Source organism: Lagenorhynchus albirostris, chromosome 2 (assembly GCF_949774975.1).
Source record: "Lagenorhynchus albirostris chromosome 2, mLagAlb1.1, whole genome shotgun sequence".
NCBI lineage: Eukaryota > Metazoa > Chordata > Mammalia > Artiodactyla > Delphinidae > Lagenorhynchus > Lagenorhynchus albirostris.
The window spans coordinates 166,482,537-166,504,008 of NC_083096.1; the positions used below are offsets into that span (position 1 = coordinate 166,482,537).

The 21,472-nt window shown below is 42.5% G+C and overlaps 1 protein-coding gene across 1 annotated transcript in view; it reads right to left on the minus strand.

The window, feature by feature from the left end:
• Positions 1-924: 924 nt before the first annotated feature.
• Positions 925-21,472, minus strand: part of MACO1 (macoilin 1) — a 56,039-nt gene continuing 35,491 nt past the window's right edge. Inside the window, exons 7-11 of the mRNA XM_060141021.1 lie at positions 12,692-12,850; positions 11,128-11,310; positions 8,982-9,102; positions 5,873-6,047; positions 925-1,388 (exon numbers count right to left, since the gene is read on the minus strand). Of these exons, the coding sequence (XP_059997004.1) occupies positions 1,186-1,388; positions 5,873-6,047; positions 8,982-9,102; positions 11,128-11,310; positions 12,692-12,850 (841 nt within the window). The 3' untranslated portion in view covers positions 925-1,185. The remainder of the gene's footprint in view (positions 1,389-5,872; positions 6,048-8,981; positions 9,103-11,127; positions 11,311-12,691; positions 12,851-21,472) is intronic.

A 21,472-nucleotide genomic window follows, 5' to 3' on the forward strand; every position in this document is an offset into this window, starting at 1 on the left:
ACTTTTCTACCAATGTATAATATACACTTGAGACTGAAATCTTTGTGCAGAGTTTTGAGTTTTAAACTTTTTTAAAAAAAACAAAACAACAAACCTTCCTTGGCACAAGAGCTGAGGAATTGTCAAGTTTCTTTTAAATCGTCAAACACAAGATGACGAAAAGTGGAAAGCACAGTTAAAGGAAATTAAAAAAAAATAAAACAAAACAAAACCTAGAACTGCAGCTTTTATTAGCCGGCATTGCAGTCTCTCGAACACGAACACCGCCCAGCTCCCCTTCCCAGGGTGCTTGCCTCGAGACAAGTCCAGAACACTGTGGTGCTTTCAATGAAAGGAAACAGAAGGTGTGGCTGAAGTGGTACCGAACAGCCCAGCTACCCACCAGTTCTATAGCAGGATCCGTAGTGAGCTTGACACAGAGAGAAGGTAGATGATGGTAAAGGGGGAAATTGTTTAAAATCAAGTTTCCTCTTGAAATGTCTTTTCCCAAGGCACTGTGAACAAGACTGCTGCTAGCAATTTTCTAGGACTAAACACACCGATGGGAAGATACACATTTCAGACACAACCCCTGTTACGTTCTCACAGCTGGTCTCATCACCTGAGTCTCTCCCCTCGGCTGAAATGACACTCCTTGAATTTGTTTGGTCCTTGGAGGGGTAATCAATTTTTGTTTTCTGTAATTTTAGTAATCATTTTCTTTAATGCAGCTATAGCATCAAAGCTGTGTTAGGTTATTTAAACCTTTCACACTAAAGACTAAGTTTTCATGGTCATCCCCTGTGAATCCAATGTGCAGGTTTTGCTTGCTGATTTAAGAATAAAACAAAACAAAAATAAAGGGTTGAGAAGGAAAAACTCTGCTTTTTTTTTTTTTTCTTCAAGAGGAAACTGTAAGAATACATAAAAGGCAAAATTGGCTACTTGAAATCCAAGAATGGTTTTAATGTAATGGCCGAGAAAAATAAACTGCAAAGTTCTGTGAGGTCTTCTAAAAACTTACAAGAAAAACTGGTGGGCAGTTCTAATCAGACTTGGATGTTATCTTTCCCCCCCTTTTTAAAAACGACAACATATACAGTCCCACAAAATACAATATAAACTTTTTTTAATCTTGACTGCCAGAGACGCTCCTTTGTGATGCTTTCTGATAACCAAAGCCTGGAAAAAACACACTGCTGGCCTTCATTTCTTCAGGGGCTGGTAAACAGAGGCATTGGGATCGAGTCCAGAGGGGCTGGTCTCCACAAATTTGGAAGAGTAGTGTGGGGAAACGGGGCTCAAGGGGCTGGTGGCAGCACTGTATGTTATGCTGGGCATGACGGCCATGACTTCGGCTATCTTCTGTTTTAGGTCCTTGATTTCCTGGTCTTTCTGAAGAATTTGTCCTGGAAGATCAAAGACCCACCATTAGTGAGAAGGGAGCGTTCACCCACCAGAGTGCCCTCTTGGGCCCACTGATCCCAAATGGATTCGACTCCAGCTTTGATGGTTTGTAAGGGGAGATACATTTTTCCTGTAATGTGCCAAACAGTAAATATTTAAACACTGTGAGCCACATACTGTCTTTGTCGTTTTTTGTTTTTTTTTATTTTAAACCGTAGAAAACTGCAAAAACCATTCTTAGCCCACGGGTGGTACAAGAAAAGGTGGCAGGCCACATGTGGCCTATGGGTCATGGTGTCAAGAGGAACTGCGTTTAGGTAGGTGTGACGAAGCAAAGGGCTCAACCTCCAGGAGCCACGTTTTGAGCTCGGCAGTCACCAGGGCAGCCGAAGAGGGTGCTTCTTTTGAACTAGGGCTCTACGTCTTGCGCGGAAACATTTTTCTGGGAGGATGGACTATCTCGGAGTATGAGACCAAGGAATCCAACCAGCTCCTGCCTGCCGCAGGGCTGCTTCCCTTTCTGTGCTTCTCCAATGCTCTCTGTGTTAACTCGTGAGGTTTCTGTTTCTACTCCCTCACAAAGCTTTCCCTGCTCCTTCCATCTAAATCAGACCCTACCCCCAGCCCCCGACTCCTCGATTCTCAACACACCTGAAACTTTCCTTTCTGTCACTTTATTCTTTGTAATAATGATAATAATTACAATAGCTAACACGTATGTGCCAGGCACTGTTCCAAGTGCTTACGTAGACTAACTCATTTATTTATCCCAACAACCCTATCAGATGGGAATTATCATCATCGTCATCCATTTTATAGGTGAGGAAACCAGGGCACAGAGAGGTTAAGGGACAAGAGCTGGGATTCGAGATGATGCAGTTTGGCTCTGGAGTCTGCACTCCTGCCGACTGCATTTTTCTGTCTCCGGTGAGTGTTCATTTGGGTGATGATTTGTGTCCATCATCTCTCCACTGGCCCATGAGCTCCATGAGGGCTGAGACTGTCTCCCCATTTTTGTCCTTGCCAAATCCCTAGTGCCCAGCCCAGTGGAAAGCTGAGGCCCTGCAAGGTATGTGTCTTGCCCAAAGTCATTCAGTTATTAATGACTAAGCAGGATTTAAACCCAGGACCACTTTGTTCCAAAGCCCATGCAATTTCCATCATGCTTTGATGCTTCCTGGTCTACTAGGGGAAGAACACTTAGGAGTAGCCCTTCAGAAATTTACATGCTGAAAAAAGGAAGAGATTGTATTTGAGTTGCACTCACTTTGAGTCCTACAGAATACGGTAATATATTTAAAATGTAAGAGAGCATGGTGGCGTATTTTAAAAAATGATATAGTAGATGAAAGCCATTTTGGAACCAAGATGAATCAAATGATATAGAAAGTAGGAAGGAGAAACCCAGCAAGGGGCTTGATTTAAATTATGAAGTTGGGTTCTTATTAGAATATTCCAAGCATGAGCATGACAGTGGAGGGGAGTAGTGGGAAAGACGGCAGCAAAGAGCCGCCCCGCTCTGGCTTCCTTCATGTCCCCTCAGCTTCAAGTAAGCATCAAATAGCCTCCTTCCCTTTGAACGAAGTAAGCCTCAGACGAATAAAATACCTCACAGCATCTGATATATAAGCCACTGTATCTTTTTTCCATGAAGATTTAAGTTTGATTTCTTTAATCAGTAACATACAAACATTCCCAGAGTTTTGGAAAAGATAGTTCTCTTTGCTTTACGAGAATTTCTGGGCCAACAAGGAAGCATAATCTGTGCTGGGAAGCCAAGCTCCCCTCGGCTACTCTGAGACCCAGGTGCTGCTTCACTCCAGCAGACAACCTCTTTCAAGTCTGCAAATCCAAGTAAAAGGGATGAGGCAGGGAGAGGGTAGCCACTTCTCAGGGAGCTGAGCCAGGCAGGCAAAACACCACCGTATGGTCAGAAGTTTTTTTTTTTTTTTTTGCGATACGCGGGGGGCCTCTCACTGTTGCGGCCCCTCCCGCTGCGGAGCACAGGCTCCGGACGGGCCCAGCCGCTCCGCGGCATGCGGGACCCTCCCGGACCGGGGTACGAACCCGCGCCCCCCGCATCGGCAGGCGGACTCCCAACCACCGGCCACCAGGGAAGCCCTCCAGGAAACTTCTTTTTAAATGCCTTTCCCTGAGTCCACAGATTCATAAGCCCGATTCTCAACCCCTTCTCTTCTTGCTCTGCCACTGCCATCCCAAGCCACTCCTATGGCTTCACTGACTTCTCACAACTTCTACATCCCACCCCCAACCCCGGGGTTCTGGCCTTTTCTCTGGGGTTTAGGCCCCAAATTCCCACTGACTGATGAAGATCTTTAGGCCGAGTGTCCGGTAGGCAACTCCAGATCAAAGCATCCCAAACCAAACTCATTCTCTCTTCTCATTCCTTCATCTGTTTTGTTCTTCTTCCCTGGTTCCAGCAACCCTGTTGGAACATGTCACCTGCTTCCTCCTCAAAATCTAGGGGATACATCCTCTAGTACAGCTTCATTCACGGTCCTACTAATCTACTCTCTTCTTCCATGTCCCCCAGCTAGAGGCCACTGGACTGCTTACGTGGACATTCTCAACACTGTCCTTCCTTTGCTTAAATGCCATTCCCTCAGGTAACAATGTTCTTCCCTGCCATTCTCTGCTCTCAGAATTCATCCTTCGAAGTCCACTCAATGGTCCCTCCCTTATGAAGCCACCCTGATCTCTCCTCTGTCCTTTCAAGCCATCTGCCTCTACCTAGTGGCAGCAGGCCTCGTGCGTGGCTTTCCCTAGTGCAGCACTTCTCACAGCGTCCATGTTGTCCTCATGCTAATACTAAGATATTTATCCGCCTTCTTCACGTGCATTCCCTCATGAGCCTAAGTGGAGTCTTCCAGGAGCAACATGGCAAGTGAAATAACAACAGACTGAATGTAGAAACAGAGACGAGAATTGAAATATCTTCCATTAAGCCAGAAATTAAAGAGATTTGCTAAATGTAAAACAATACTGCTTTTCTCACTAACTTTTTTTTGTTTTGAGAAATAGTTATTTTCATAAAATGTTAACACGTAATATGTTTATTACATTATTTTTTTAATGAATTAATAAATGTTTTAGGTTTTAATTTCTAATACATCAATATTGGTAGACATAATTCACTTGAAAAACACCTCCCTTGGGGTACTCAATAATTTTAAGAGTGTAAAGGGGTCCCTAAGACCAAAAAGTTTGAGCACAACTACCTTAGCGGATCCCCAGCTAGACTATGTCTTGTTCGTCTTTGTCTCCCCTTCACCTTCTAGTAAAATGCTTTATGCAGAGCAAGTGTGAACGCTCTGTAAGTACCTGCTGAAATATTCTTTTCCTTCTATTAAGTCAACTGTTTGAAATATTTCTTCAGTAATCTATTGGTGGCTTATCAATTTCTTGAACAAAATCTAAACTTCTTTTCATCAGGTCATGTCAGGCCCCTGTTCAGAAGCTTTCCAGTTTCCCAGGTCACGCAGAGTAAAGTCCAAAGTTCTTTCCATAGGCTGCAAAGTTGGGCAGATTGTGGCTCCTGCTACTTTTGACCCTAAAAACTCTCCCCATCACTCAGGCTGCAGCCCCAGTGGCCACGACACATGTGCCTTTCCCCTAGAGACTTATATGGCTCACTCACTCTCTTCCTCTCAGTCTCTGTTCAAATGCTACCTATTCAAAGGCTCTTCCATGTCCTCCATGTCAAAGCAGCAGCCCTACACACACACACAGCCTGCGTCACCACTGCTTTATTTTCTTCACTGCACCCATCAGATATTATATATTTGCTTGTTACTGTCTGTCCCCTTAGGGGTTTGCACAGTGCCTGGCATGTAGTAAGTCTCAGTAATATCTGCCGAGGGAATAGCCTGCTCTCCAGACTTTCCTCCCTCCACTCCCTCATCTGCAGCCTTCGCTCCAGCAAAGCAGAGCCAGCTGCCGCTCTGAACACATCAGGCCCTCCTAGCTTCCCTGGCCTTGCTCGAGCTGTTTCTTCTGTTCAGATGCCTCTCTACCCCTCACTGCCACTACACCGCTTCTTCACTGGGCTAACCCCTTCTCATCATTCAAGACCCAGCTTAGACATCAGCTCCCCTGAGAAAAAGCCCTCTCTAACTCTCCAGACTGGCTGAGTCCCTGGCTCTCTATGTTCCCACAGGCCCTGTACATCCTGTTACATCAGCATGTTTTGGTAACTCTGCAGTTCTCTATTTCTTCTACAACACTCTGAGCTCCTTGAGCAGAGAAACTCACTCTTCCCTGTGTGCCCTGCACTTGGTATGTTCTCATCTCAAAATATGTCTGCAGAATGAATTAATGTGATGATTCCTAGATGTCCATGGTGGGTACTTATCAAACCACTTGAAGAGGAAATGGAAATGCCTTTGGTTCGAGCTCTAAGGGAGCTCTGCTCTCCGTGTCCCCAGGCATTCTCAGCCATGCTGCGTGACCTGGGCTGTTCTCCTACCTTGGGCAATCTCGAGCTGTCGCTTTGCATCCCCCAGTGCGGAGAACAGGTCCAGCTTGATTCTTGTCTCTGCGCTCAGGCTGTTCTCCAGGTGCTGTGTTTTATCTTGCATGGCTGAGAGGGCTGACATTAACACCTCAGTGTCCTTCTCATTTTCCTTATACTTCCGAAGCTCCTATCAATATCATCAAAGCAGCAATGTTACAAGATAGTTTTGGCATCGATGTCTACAAATTAGCCTGAAATCACAAATAAAATCCCACTATTATTGACCTGGCCCCTAGAACACAGAATCCTGGTGTTTCATGGGTTTAGACCTCGCCCCTTAGAGGGAGTGCAAAATGTATTTATACAGTGATGTGCATATACAAAACGATAATTGTATTGGGCTTTTTGAGATAACTGTGGACTCTGTCTCCAAATAAAACACTTTCGGGCTTCCCTGGTAGCGCAGTGGTTAAGAATCCGCCTGGCAATGCAGGGGACACAGGTTTGAGTCCTGGCCTGGGAAGATCCCACATGCCACGGAGCAACTAAGCCTGTGCACCACAGCTACTGAGGCTATGCTCTAGAGCCCGTGTGCCACAACTACTGAAACCCGTGCACCTAGAGCCCATGCTCCGCAAGAAGAGAAGCCACCATAAGGAGAAGCCCGTGAGCTACAACGAAGAGTAGCCACAACAAAGACCCAACACAGCCAAAAATAAATAAATTAAAAAAATAAATTAAAAAAATATATAAAACACTTTCTTACAATCCTAATTCAGAACCACAAAGAACTGTTTCCCTGCTGCCAGCTGCAAATGTTGCTGTAATGCTGTAGTCAAACGTGCGAAAACTCTACTCTCAACCTACACTAAAAATTGTAAAAATGTTAATTATTTTGACAGCGTATACTGAAAAATAGGCCCACTTAAAACATCAGATAATGTAGCCTATATGTATGTGTGTGTGTGCGCGCGCGCGCGCGTGTGTATATATATATATATATATGCTGATATTTTTTTCATTTTAAGAGAGAAATCAAAACTTATTATAGTCAATTAAAAAATACTTAAAAGTTCAAAGAAGAAAATAAAAATAACCCAAAATCCCAACGCTGCAAAAAATTTGATCTATTTTCTTTTAGTCTTTTTTAAGTATACGTGTATCTTTCAGCATAATTGAAATCAAACTATACATACAATTTTTTAAAAACATATAATCTCAACTGTTCTTTGAAAATGCAATTTTTATTGGCTGTTTAATATTCCTACATGTATATGTACCATAATTTATTAAACAAATCTCCCATTGTTAAGATTATTTCCAATTTTTTTGCATTTATATACCACTATGATGAACATCTCTGTATATCAATCATCGGTGAGACTTTTAAATATTTACCTCAAGGCCGGAGTCTGAGGAAAATATTTTTTAAAAATACGTGACCTTTCCAGAAAGTTACACTTCCACCAGCAACATACGAGGCCTATTTCATTGTATCCTCACCCAGGTTGATATTAGCATTTAAAAATTCTTTGCTGATTTCACAAGAGATAAGTGATATCCAATTTTAATCTATCTGTCTTTGGTGACAGATGAGGATATATTCTTACATTGTTATCAGTCATTTATATTTCTTCTGTGAATTATCTGTTCATATAATTTGCCTACTTTCTGTGTATTTGAGCTTTTCTTAGCAATCTTTATGAGCTATTTACATATTGAGGATATTAATTCTTTTTTTTTTTTTTTTTTGCGGTACGCAGGCCTCTCACTGTTGTGGCCTCTCCCGTTGCCGAGCACAGGCTCCGGACGCGCAGGCTCAGCGGCCATGGCTCACGGGCCCAGCCGCTCCGCGGCATGTGGGATCTTCCCGGACCGGGATACGAACCCATGTCCCCTGCATCGGCAGGCGGACTCTCAACCACTGAGCCACCAGGGAAGCCCCCAATTCTTTTTTTTATAATATTTGTTGCAATATCTGTACCCACCCCAATTGATTTTTTCATTTTTTTTTTCACTTTGTGATTTAAAACAAAATGTTTTTTTTCCCTGGATTCAACTATTCCTCTGGAATTTATTTTTGTGTGATGTGAGATGAGCATCTCATTTTATTTTTTCCCGTTGTCTAGCTGTTCCTCAGCCTTTCACTGACTAACCCTTGCTGTTCCATCCATTTCTTCTTTTTTTTGTTTTTAATAAATTTATTTATTTATGGCTGCATTGTTGCTGCACGCGGGCTTTCTCTAGTTGCGGTGAGTGGCGGCTACTCTTCATTGTGGTGTGCGGGCTTCTCACTGCGGTGGCTTCTCTTGTTGCAGAGCATGGGCTCTAGGCATGCAGGCTTCAGTAGTTGTGGCACATGGGCTTAAGTTGCTCCGCAGCATGTGGGATCTTCCTGGACCAGGGCTCGAACCTGTGTCCCCTGCGTTGGCAGGCGGATTCTTAACCACTGTGCCACCAGGGAAGCCCTCCATCCATTTCTGATGCCACCTTCACTGAACACTAATTTAGGCTTTGTCTCTGGGTCACCTATTCTACCCCACTGACCTGCCACTAATTTCTCATGGGCTCCATGTGACTCAAAATTACTGTAACTTTACAACTTATAACATTAGCCTTAAACATCCCTTTGAAGACCCAACGCCACCAAATACTTGGCTAAGGTACACACAGCCCCAAAACTGGCTATGTCCACAGCACTGGCAGCTTTCCTCCCCATGCATTGCCTAGAGTGGCCATCTGTGAAGCTGAGAGCCATCCAAAATGGTCCATTCCCTGGCGATGGACAGAGAATTAGGGCTAAGAAGAGGTGCATACGTTCCAAAGCACACTAATCTGGCCTATAACCTGAAAAAGTGAAATGAATCTCCCGTAAGTCAAGTTCTGGTATAAAACACGTCAAGGACCATTAACATTTCTGGCTTGTCTTAGAATCCAGATAAACTAAATATGACTTGAATGAGCTGGACAGGTGAGAGCTTCTTTTGGTCATACAGAGATTTTCAGATGCAATGGGGTTTGGTCTGTATCAGAAGGCACAATCTCTACACGGAAGCACAGAGCACAAACCTAACACGGAAGAGGAATTCAAGCGTGATGAAGTCTGTTTTTCCTCCTTTACCTGAACTTTCAGTTCTAGTTCTCTGATCTGGTCTTCTTTCACCTTCATGTCCATTGTGAGCTTCTTGCCCTCTGCTTCTAATTCTCTGATCCGATTCCGTAAGGTTTCGGTGCACTCTCCCCTTATGAAAAAGAAGAGAAGGGAAAAAGAGGATTTAAAAGACTATAGGTTTAACTATACTGCAGGATTGATATTTTTCTTATACTCCACAGAGTCAGATTGTAGCTTTTGGCTCAGTCTGCTCATTCTCTCTGTTCTTTATAATTTCAAAAATGATCTAAAATAATTATTAATTGTGTGTCTAATATGAGCCAGGTGCCAAGCTAGGTACTTTACCCACACTTCCTTCTTTACTGGGGTAGGGTTTATTATCCTATTTTCCAGAGGAGAAAACTGAAGCTACTCAGATATAATACTAGTTCAAGGTCACCCAGCTTGCAGGTCACAGAACTGGGATAAGAACTGAGGTTTTTCCACCTTGCCAATCCAGCAAGCTTCCCATCAGGCCATATGAGTTGAGACAAGGCACACAAGCTGAGCAAGAGAAAACCAGACATGTGCTGTCTCCAGCAGAGGGCAGTGAGTTAACAAACATTTTCACTTTTGAGGGACTGTGCGCTGGGAAGGTCACCTTTCTTTAGTCATGAAGTTTTGACAAGATTGGAGTAAAAAGAAAAAGAAGGGAGCAGCATTAGGTTCCTTCTCAGGGCTATAATAAGGACAAACTTAAAAAGATGATGGCAATGGCCAGTCCAAAGCTGGTGAACTGTTTAGGTTTCAGAAACAGCCTGGTGGAGAAGGTAGGTGTCCTTTGCCTACAAAAAGGAAGGCCCAGTGAGAGACTAAAGCCTTGCGATACACTTAAGAATAAAAACAGCCTCTACATAAATGATGGCAAACAAGGACCATCCAAGGATAAGACCAAAGGCAATAAGCTTAACCAAAAGCAAAAGAAATTAAGGGTAGAGACTGAAATCAATGTACTGATTCTCAAGCATAAGAGACACTAAACAATATGGTTAAGAAACTGTCATATCCTCCTCAGGGATATTTTGAGAAAGAGTAACTGCTGGATGAATTAAGGAGAGCACAAGCCACACCAGATGACTGTTCAGGAAAATCTCCTGCAAGTGTAAGTGCTTCAGGAACGCTCACAAATCTTTAAATGAGTGAACAAACAACCCCCCCCCACCCCCCCGACATCCTAAGCAGGTTAGTAAATGGTCTTGTGAATCCGTATAGATGCTAACGGGCCAAGTTAGCTCAGCCATCTGCAGTACAGAGTCTGCTGGGGGAAGGCAGGATCACGCAGGAGAAAGAGTTCTCTCTCCCGCTGCTATTTCCTAAAAGATGAAATGATGGTTCACCAACTGTTCTACAAATGACAGAACCCAAAAGAAGGCTATTAACATGACAAATACAAAAAAGCAAAAAGTAGAATTATATTACATAGACACAAATTTAGGGATAGAAACTTAAATAAATAATAATTTACCCTCCCCTACATCTGTAAACCCATAACTGACCCCCACCATGCAGATGAACTTCACCAGTCAAAAAAACAAAGAAAAAAGAAAAAGTGAAGTAGAAGCCAAAAAGAGAGAGAGACAGAAGGGAAGAAAAAGAGGCTCTTAACTCTCTTCCCCATCTTTTCCAGGTCATTTGACAGTCTGCTGATGTCCAACAAAGACATGAGCAGTCAGTACACAGTGCTTGGGGGACCAAGATTTTATCTTTCTTCCATTTTAAGATTAAAAACACCAGAAACACACAACTAAGAGTAGAGCATAATGATAGTTCTACAAAGGGAACAAAAGTCCAGATTGGTTCCCTCAAAGCATTTAGTAATTATCGGTCTTACAGAAAGTGGCTGGAAATCCCTTTTTGAGCAGAATTTTGCCTCCCAGGTGTGGGAGGCATGGAGATTCCCTCATCCCACTTTAGACAGCAGGTCACTGAGGGATGAAGTTGTCATGACAGCATAAGCTTGCACAGATGGGGTTTAAACCAGCTAATAAAACAGTACTTAAAAGCAATCCATCCATGCATGATTTTGTATTTCCAGTCCTGCCCAAGGCATCAAATTCCCATTCTCAGTCCAAGGAAAGCCAACCTTGGATTAAGCACTCAGGTGACATCAACATACCTAGACGCAGCAGCAAATGCAACAGCCCGGGCAGCAGTAGCTTCTTCTAACTTCTTCCTTTTTTTTTCCTCCATTAACTGCTTTTCTACAAAACTTCGGGCTTCCTGCTCAGCTTTTAGCTTTTTCTCCAACTGGCTGATATTCTGCTTATCTTTTTGCTTCATTTGCACAGCATTATGTAACCTATATGGAAATGATTGTCATACAAAGTTTTACAATTAGAAACGTCCAATATAAACCCTGGAGAAACATGGCTCCTCTTTATCATTTTGAGGCCAAAGCAAACAGGAGATTTGAACAGCAAATCATAAATGTCAATTCCCGGAGTGTCCAAGGAAAATACATTGTATTATTATTTAACAATTCCTAAACGCCAATAAACAAGCTGCCTTACAAGATACAGAATTGGACCTAGCCTCTGCTTTATTAATGTAAGTGATCTACAGAAGGTAATCCAGAAAATAGGATAAAACAAGTTTCTATCAGAGGAAAAGATAACTGTAGAACTAATTCTACTGCCCCAAAGCACCTTGAAAGAACTTCAGTCTGAGACCAAGGAAGAGCTGAACCAGATCCATTGAAACTGAGGAAAAGGGTAGGAGGGGAAGGTCTTTCTCTGCCTGAATACAATATGCTGCAGCCTACTGCAGCCTTTCCTTTCCAGCTGGGAGATGTTTTCTCAGAGTATCCCAAAATAGATCTTGTAGTTAGAATCACAGGATGCTTAATTTCAGATAAAAATTTCAGCCACATTCCCTTCCCTGCTACTACCACCCCCAACTTTACATATCAATATAAGGTGAGTTTCTCTCAATATATCAATGTAAGGTAAGATGTTCTCTATGTAATAATGCTAGAGCCATCACATACATACGTGAGTCAGAAGCAATGGAGAGGTTATTTGCCTATAATGCTCTAGCTTTTGAGCTACATTCCCTGAAAATGATGAAGAACTGCTCTTTCAAGGAAAAGCCCAGAAAGCTCAGCACCTGTAACAGTAATCACTACCCCAGACACACACTGTTTAGAGATGAAAAAAAAAGACAGACCCACATTGAGTCAAGAAGTAATTCCAGAATGAATTAATGGAAAGCATAAAAGAATTCATGCAGAAGAGCTAGCTTTTTGTCTGCCTCTTCAAATAAAATCAAGTTCAACATCATCTTTTAGTTCCAGAAAACAAGGAAATAGAGTCTAATCCTCTGGAAATGTTCACTCAAGGGAACAAGAGTTTCAAATTGTGGCAGAAATACTTCTTGTCAATTTTACTCATATTGTCACAAAAGCTCAATAACTATTTTAAACTAAGAGAAGAAGTTATTAAATGAGAGAAGACAGAATAGTAATATTAATAAACTGTTTGGCTGCAATGAAATAAGTTTTTATAGATTTTATAACATGTTGAATATCTGGTCCTACATTAAATATTTTAAACATTTTGTTTTAAAAAAAAAACCCTCTGCTAGATCCCTTTGTCGTCATGAGCCTTGTGCTCCAATCCCTGGAAACAAGAGCAATGCGAGGCTGCTTGACTCACGGCCAGAGGCCCACAAGGCGCACATACTTGTTCTGCAGCAGCTCATTCTCTTGCCGGAGCTGGCCCATTTCTGAGCGGATCCCTCGCTCGGTGCTCGAGAGGGAGCTGATCTGACTGCGGAGCTCCTGTTCCACTTGCCTGCTGGCCTGCAGGTCGGCCTTTAACTTTTTAATGTCTTGTTCCAGCCTAGGAGAAGGAGAAACACAGCATCTTCATCACTGACAGGCCAACCCAGGGGCTCTGTGGCAGACCCTGGCTGAAGTCCCTGACTGCTGGGTGGCTGGTGGAGCGCCCTGCCAGCAGCTCCTGACATCAACACGACTCCCGTCTGCAATCAGCCTTTGAATCAGCGCTTCTGCCTGGGTCTCCCCCTTCCCACCAGAGGGTAACTTTTGATTCCCCCCAAATATTTGTGAACACTGACAGGTGAAGATGGTGCTTGTGAGTATCTGAGCTGCTAATAAAGGAGGAGGGGAAGGCAGAGGGAGGGTGCCTGAAGGGCACGGTCCCCTCTCCACTGGTGAATTCCCCATGCCCCTCAGCAAGGGAGATATGCTAATAACAACCAGCTCAGGACCCACATGCTTTGAGATATCCTGATAGATCAGAGTCTACTGTCTGAGATTCCCTCCCACCATGGGCCTAGAAGAAAACAGTGTCTGAGGCAGCCTCCTGAAACTGCTAGCATCCTTGCTAAATGATGTTCACACTTGTGGTGACTGTGACAGAAGAGCTCACTAGACTCAGCAACAATGAAAAAAGGTACAAATTACATGATCTACGAATCATGAGAAAACTCAATCTGTGAAATGAAGCTTATCTTTTCAATTCCTTACTCCTGTTCCATCTATTTTCTTTAATGCAGTAATAGTTTCACTTTAAGTGATATGTATTGGGGAGCTATTATATGCACATGTAGGACTGAAAAGGGTCAACAAAGAATATAAAGTTAAGCCCCCTTCTTCATGAGAGGACTTTACAATTTCACTAGAGGCCAATAAACAGACATTTAAAATGATTAAACCATAATACAGGAAGGCCATGGTTAAAAACATGCTAAAGGGAGTAACTAATATTTAATGAGAACTTACATGCCAGGCACTGTTCCATAGGTTTTAATGGTATGAACGCATTTAATCTGTACAACTATGAGCTAACTTGAATAACCTTGGCAATTATTAGTCCCATTTTTACAGATGAAGAAATTTAGATTCAGGAAAGGTTCCAGCCCAAGGTCACACAGGCAGCCCAGCTCTAGACTCCACTCTCTTCTCCAGCAGGCCAAACTGTGGCACTGTCAGCCACAGTATGGCATGGGGAGAAGTGTCGCATGAGTTCTGAGGAGAGAAGATGGGAAATGAGTTGGGCCTCAAAAGTTGGGCAGGATTTGGAGAAGTAGGAGGGGAGGAGAAGGCATTCCAAACAAGGGGAAAACATGCTCAAAAGCTCAAAGGTAGCAACAGCCACAGGCATTTGGAGGCAGAGCAATCAGTCTGGCCTCCGAGGAAGGCTTGTACTCTGGGAACAGGGTGAGAAAGGATAGAAGGGACCTGGCAGATTAGACCATGGAGAACGGCACTCAAGTTCAGGCCAAGGATGACTGCCAGGTGAGACTCAGAAGACACCTTTTCCTACAAACTTACAGTAGGCAAAAGTCAGTTAGCTCTGAAGAGACTCTTGTGCATTTCACTAATCCAACACACCAACAGAACCAAGAATTCTGGAGGGCAATGGTGATCTCTCCTTGGAACTGCCAAGTCCATAGACTAGGTCCTTACAGATATGTTTTATGAAGCACTAAATCCCCAGGGCCCATCAATCACAGTGATCAACACTTACTAAATACATGTATCGGTTGCCTGGCATTCCTGAGAAAACCAAAGAGCAGCTTTATTTACCTGTCTTACCTTTAGCCAATTGAAACAAAGTCTCAAAACCAAAAAGTCATCAAACATCAACAGTTAGCTCCCAGGCCCAGTAGCCAGTCCCCCTGTCCAGTGCCTGGGAACACGGACTAGAGACTCTGTTCCAGAAGAGCTGCCGGGTCTCCTGACACAGCTCGCTCCCCAGGGAAGCGTCACAAATGGACATCATGCCACACTTTCCCTATTGCCAGGGTTATTCCAGTTGAATGTACTCCCGGAACTGCTCTAAACAATTACCGACTGGCATTTATACCATCCCCACACCGTCACTCATTCACCCGAAGTTACCCAAGGGATATTTTCTAAAACAGGTCCACGCTGTCAGGTTATCCTCATTAAGAAGTTTGGCTGAAAAATGTGTTAGGTAATTTATCTTTTTTGAGAAGTCGGTTTCACAGCCCGAGGGCTGCCTTTTTAGTAAAAAGGATGAGCTTTAAGAAGAGACTAGGGACTTAGCAAGGTTTAGAAACGGGGTATAGGATCAGGATTCTCGACTCAGCTCTGGAGCCAGCTCTGAGACCCTGGACAAGGCATATAACCTTTCAGGACTCAGTTTCCCCATCTGAGGCAAACGATCTCTAAAGTTCCTCCCAGCTTGGTCTAGGATTTCTAGGCCTGACACACTTACCACTGGCTGTTGATCTGCTCCTTCAGATTAGCAACCTAAGCTGTATCATATGCAGAGGCCCAGGAATCAAGTTCCACACAACCAGCCACTGGGGCAAAGCATGTGCCGCAGTTGGGAATGAAAGAAAAGTTAAATCTGCGAAGTCTAGATGTCAAGAATTTTGAAGTTATTACTTTTTTAGAGTTTTTAACCTATAAAAGCCAAATTTCCTACCATGAACTAAGAATAACAATTTCTGAATGAAACTTCAGAGTTCTTCGAAAAATGTAAAAAAACCAAGGAGTTAGTGCAGTTAGGAGAGCAAAGTGTGCAAAAATATCTAGAGTGTAACTTCTGGAGATCGCAGAACACTAAACAATATTTTTTGTGTGTAGAACTATGAAAATTTTATCAAAGACATATAGCAGCACAATACAAGAAAAATAAAGTGACGTGGTTACAAGGGTGTGTTCACTTTTTGAAAATTCGTAAGTTGTACACTTAAGATTTGAGCACTTTTGTGGATATGTGTTATACTTCAATAAAAAGCTTATTTTCAAAAATTAAATAACTTAAGTTCACAAGGCACAGAATTAAAATGCTTCAGGATTTTCGTAACTGTTGCCATTGGTTCTGTAAAACCCTGAATGACTGTTTTCCAAACGGTTGCAGCAAACCTGTTAGTTAACACAGCATTCCTCAGTTTAAGGAACACTGGTCTATAGGAAACTGCATAACAACATGTAAGATAACTTAATGTGCTAAATGGTAAATTCTCAGTAACTTTTAAAATTTATTAGGGGAAACTTTTCATTGTCTCTCTGCAGAAAGCATTAATTTAATGTTGAACGTTCACTATATTTTAAATCTTAACTGAGGTAGGTGGTAAAATGATTTACAAACCCTTATTGGATTTATGTTTTTATTGCAAAAGTGATACCCAGTCAAAATAAAAAACTGCATACAACAGAAAAGTATAAAGAATAAACATGTAAATAACTCATAATCCTTTCATCCAGACAGAACCAATATTTGCATTTGGTTTACTTCATTTCTGTATGTCTTTTTCTTTCTCTTTCTTAACACATGTAAACATTTTTCATATTGCTGAGAGGGTATCACATGTATAGTTTACATATCTTAAGCACCTTTCCACACTATTAGAAACTTTTCACAAACAACTTAATTGCTGCATAATATTACACTGCACAGATGTACTGTACTACCAATCTCTGCATATGCTCAATAAAAAAATGTATACATGAGTTTTTAAAGAATTACATGAATTAGTAAGTCGAACTGAATCGAGCCAGTCAAGTGCCAGGGGCATTTATTAGACAGATAACTACTACTTGTCATAATGGTAAACTTAACCCTTTTGTGCTGAAGGTCAATACTTACTAGGTAAAATGCAGATATATAATTTACTGCTGTGAAACACCAAGAAGTACTGATTAAATGGTGTTAAGAGGTTAATGCAAAATCTTCAAATGTATTCATGGGATTTTACTAAAATGTCGATAGCTGCAACCTAAATTTGAAGCACGTGGCCAGGAAGAAAATGAGGCAGAAGTAATAGTTTATAACCCTTAAAACTAATTTCAGTAAATAGGAATCAAAAGAAAGCAGGAAAAAATTTCATCTCCAAGCTCAAATCCATTTATCAGAGCTAAATCCTATTCTCCTCCCTACACAATAGAAGATTAAGGGATAAAAGAGAACTTTCCTCCAGCAGAACTATAAACTCATCCAAAAAAGAGACATAATGGGTCAGACAGATCTTAACCAAACCTTGGTAAGGCTTCCGCAGGAAATAAACATACTCCCTCCTTGCCCAACTCCGAGGCGCTAGTCACCCTTACGAAGGCTGTCCAGTAGTGCTGCCACTTGGGATACAGACAGGGCCCACAGCAAAGCTGGAGTCTATGTGTCCAATAAATATGTCTATCTGGGCCCAATCAGACAAACCACGGGTCTAATCAACTCAGAATGTTACCTGTTAGGTCCAGGCACCTTTCCGAGCCACTTTATTCCACTTTACTGATAAAATTTTAAATCAACTTCTAAACTTGTAAGCTACCTCTAAACTCCAGCAGAGCACCTAACTCACAAGCAAGAGGTGGGGCCCCTGGAGCAGCCCTTCCTCAGGGCTCCACTCGCCGGCCCAGCTGACTTCAGAGCAAAACTGCCAAGCTGAGGAACGCTCTTACCCACTCCAAACCTCAACTCTACCTCATCTCCTCCCTCATTCCACCCAGCTAAGGTACGCTATAATGTAAATGGTTGCTAATTATTTAATTTTAAGGGAAAAAGTTACATGTTAATAAGGGGTAATTTCCTAGCTGACCAAAAGAATGAAGCTCAAACCTGCGTCTTTCAAGGCAGGCTAAGTAAGAAAAATATCTTCGAGCATCTTGAAGCACACCTGGTAGTAAAACAAAGTACAGTATTCAAGTGTCAGCTTTGAGTTGAAAGAGGTATTGTTAAGCATCTGAAAAGGTAGGGAGATATTTATGTCTAAGTGTTTGTAATCCTTATCTTTGTGAATTACTTGAATTACAGCCACAGTGCTATGACTTCATTGAAAGTTTAAAAGTCTCCAATGTGTAGAGCCAGTACCCTCATGTTTTTATAAAGCCTGAGGCTTTATGAGGCCTGACTGAGAACACAGAAGAACTTTAAGACTTTGGGGCAGGAAACTGCCCCAGGAAGCAAATCCTGCGAAAAAGAGGGAGACCTTTTCTCAGCCAGGACTTCACCTACGGATGACTCCATACCCATTCCAGAAAACGACCTAAGTGTATATTTCTATGGGTTGCCAGTTTGACCCCATGAGGCCCTCAGGAAGATAAGGAGCCTCGGCTCTGCTGGTTATCTCTGAGCTCTAACAAGCTGTGACAGAGATGCTGTAGGCCTTGCATGACAACACAGAACTTAAGAGTGCTGCTTACCACGTAAGGAAAGGGGCTTCAGAAGGTCACCTTCAAACGATACAGCCAAGTGACTGAAAGATTAGTTTTTTTCACAAACCCATCATACCAGCCAAAATGACCCACTCCTTGTTTCCAGACATCTTCTGCCTTTAATTATACCACCCCTCCCTCCTGGAGGAATGGCCTCCAATTTTCAAGTCTCACTCATTCGAGACCCACTTAAAAAATAAAAACAAAAACCAAACTCTCCACCATGAGGTGCTGATTTCCCTCTCCCTCTGAAATCTGAAAGCCCTTACTGTTGGTGTTTCTGGTTTGGCACTAAACCATTTCCCTGTGCTTTTTTTTACATTTGTTTTGGTTTTTAATATTTTCCTGTGTATATATCTTATTTCTAAAGAGACTATAAGTTCTCTGAAGCCAGGGACTGGCGGTGCTCTAAAATTAGAAGCTGGAAGTGTATTTCTAAAGTTTCTTCCAACCCTTCCAAGACCATGTCTCTAACCCTCGCTCTGTGTCCATTTCCTCAGTGCTTAGATTAGAACAGGGTTAGCGTTATGATATATGAGGCTCTGGAAACAACCTATCTACAGCAGGCCGCCAGATTTTTAGTTTCAATAGTGGCTAAAGGAGACAGGGGTAAAGGGGCATTTGCTTATCAGGAAGGCAGGTGCACATGAAAAGACTGAATGAAGACGGGAATAAAGACACAGACCTACTAGAGCATGGACTTGAGGATATGGGGAGAGGGAAGGGTAAGCTGGGACAAAGTGAGAGAGTGGCATGGATATATATACACTATCAAACGTAAAATAGATAGCTAGTGGGAAGCAGCCGCATGGCACAGGGAGATCAGCTATGTGGTTTGTGACCACCTAGAGGGGTGGGATAGGGAGGGTGGGAGGGAGGGAGATGCAAGAGGGAAGAGATGTGGGAACATATGTATATGTATAACTGATTCACTTTGTTATAAAGCAGAAACTAACACACCATTGTAAAGCAATTATACTCCAATAAAGATGTTAAAAAAAAAAAAGACTGAATGAAGAGCAACTGCTTTATCTCGCTAAGTACCTAATTCCATTAGGAGATCCCCTGGCATATGTTAATCATACAAGACAAAACTTGTTTAGGGACCACACAGCTGTCTATGCAGGAAACTGAGCTCATAAATCAAAGCTCTGTCCCCAGAAGAAATACTGTTTACCTTCTCCACCAACTCCTTCCCTTCCCCCCTTTCCAGGTCATTCACCCTGACAGGCTGGGTAGCATGGGTCATTCACATAAAAACATGAATGTCTTTCATCTTAAGTGAGGCCTACACTGACTTGAAGCTGCTCTAGTATATCCTATAAACCACAGCTTTGGAAATAAGGAAATGAAGCTGCCTCAGGTCTCACTGTGGTTACTACAATTGCTTACCAGGCACATGTATCCAAAAATAAGCAACAGCCTGATTACCTGATTGCTAGGTGAAACCATAATATAAAGTACCTTATGTCTCTGCTCCCTAATCTGTCAAACACATTCATTTTCATTAAGGAACACAGAGAAGGAAAGGAAATCTAGAGGATTTCACTGGCCATTCACGGAATAGAAAACTGACTTCTTGAAGCCCTTTAAGAATAAAGCTATGGGTGCCATGAACTAGTATTTTTAATAAGGTCCTTAAAAGATGTGGTCAGATATGATACTTTGTATCAAAAAAGTATTTAAAATGTTCATATCTGTTAATACATCATCCCTCTCCCACACTGGAGATACACACAAAGATTTGTGTAAAAGTGTGTTTGTTGCAGCATTATTTATAATAAGAAAAAAAAAAAGCAGGAACACAAATATTCAACAGAAGAGTGGCTAAATAAATTCCATATTCATGTGTCTGACTGACATGCCACCATTAAAAAACCATTGGGGTCTTCCCTGGTGGCACAGTGGTTAAGAATCCGCCTGCCAATGCAGGGGACATGGGTTCAAGCCCTGGCCTGGGAAGATCCCACATGGTGCGGAGCACTAAGCCCGTGTGCCACAATTACTGAGCCTGCGAGCCACAACTACTGAGCCCACGTGCCACAACTACTGAAGACCACGCGCCTAGAGCCCACGCTCCGCAACAAGAGAAGCCACCGCGATGAGAAGCCCGTGCACCGTAACGAAGAGTAGCCCCCGCTCGCTGCAACTAGAGAAAGCCCACATGCAGCAACAAACTCAACACAGCCAAAAAAATAATAAACAAATTAATTTTTAAAAAAACCACTGAGGAAGAATATTCAATGACATGGGAGAATGCTCATGATATAGTCAGTGAAAAAGACAATTACAAAACATTATACATAGTATGAGCTTCGTTTTGTGAAAATATGTATGTATGCAAGAGAAAAAAAGACTGAGAGGATATACATTAAGATAGTGGGGCTTCCCTGGTGGCGCAGTGGTTGAGAGTCCATCTGCTGATGCAGGGGACACGGGTTTGTGCCCCAGTCCGGGAGGATCCCACATGCCGTGGAGCAGTTGGGCCTGTGAGCCATGGCCGCTGAGCCTGTGCGTCCGGAGCCTGTGCTCCACCGCGGGAGAGGCCACGGCAGTGAGAGGCCTACATACCGCAAAAAAAAAAAAAAAAAAAAGATAGTGGCCACCTCTTCTTTATTTTCAAAATTGGAAGTAATCAACAGCTTATTTTTAACATTTTAATTATCATTTTATGATTGGGAGAAAAGTTATTTCAAAATAGGAAGCTGTTAATTTGCTTTCCATGGCTTTTCAACATTCACTGTTACTCTTAGATTTGCCCATGTCACAGGCCAGTTTCAGAACTAATCTGAAAGCCTTAGGGAAAACCCAACTCTTTTACTTCCTAAACTTTTTAGGTCACTCCAAGGAAGGCGAACTTAATTTTCTGAAGTAGAAGACACCTCAGTTCCTAAATCTACATCAACTACCTGTACTTCCCATTCATCAGTTCCTATCAAAGCAACAGTTTGTCTAAATCTAGATTCTAGAGCTGCAGTTTATGGCCCTGCCCTGGCTCCCTGTAAAAGAAGAGAGCAGGCATCGCTCTGACATCAGCCTTGACAGTATACACACGTTACAGGGGATGGTGCTGGGAGGTCCAGATTCTAAACTGGCTGGTCTGTGAAATCTGCAAATAACCACTGTCCATGTCCCGTTTTGGTGTATTTTATGCTCCAAGAACACGGCAGAAAAACACCTTGGTGTGGAGTAAGTCACCTGCCTTAGACACAGGAGGCCTCTATACCGTATGGTTTGAGGAACACCAGAGACCCAAACTACCCTTCTTACCATAAGGCTGTCCCCTCTCCTTCTAAGTGGTCTGAAGGCCTCA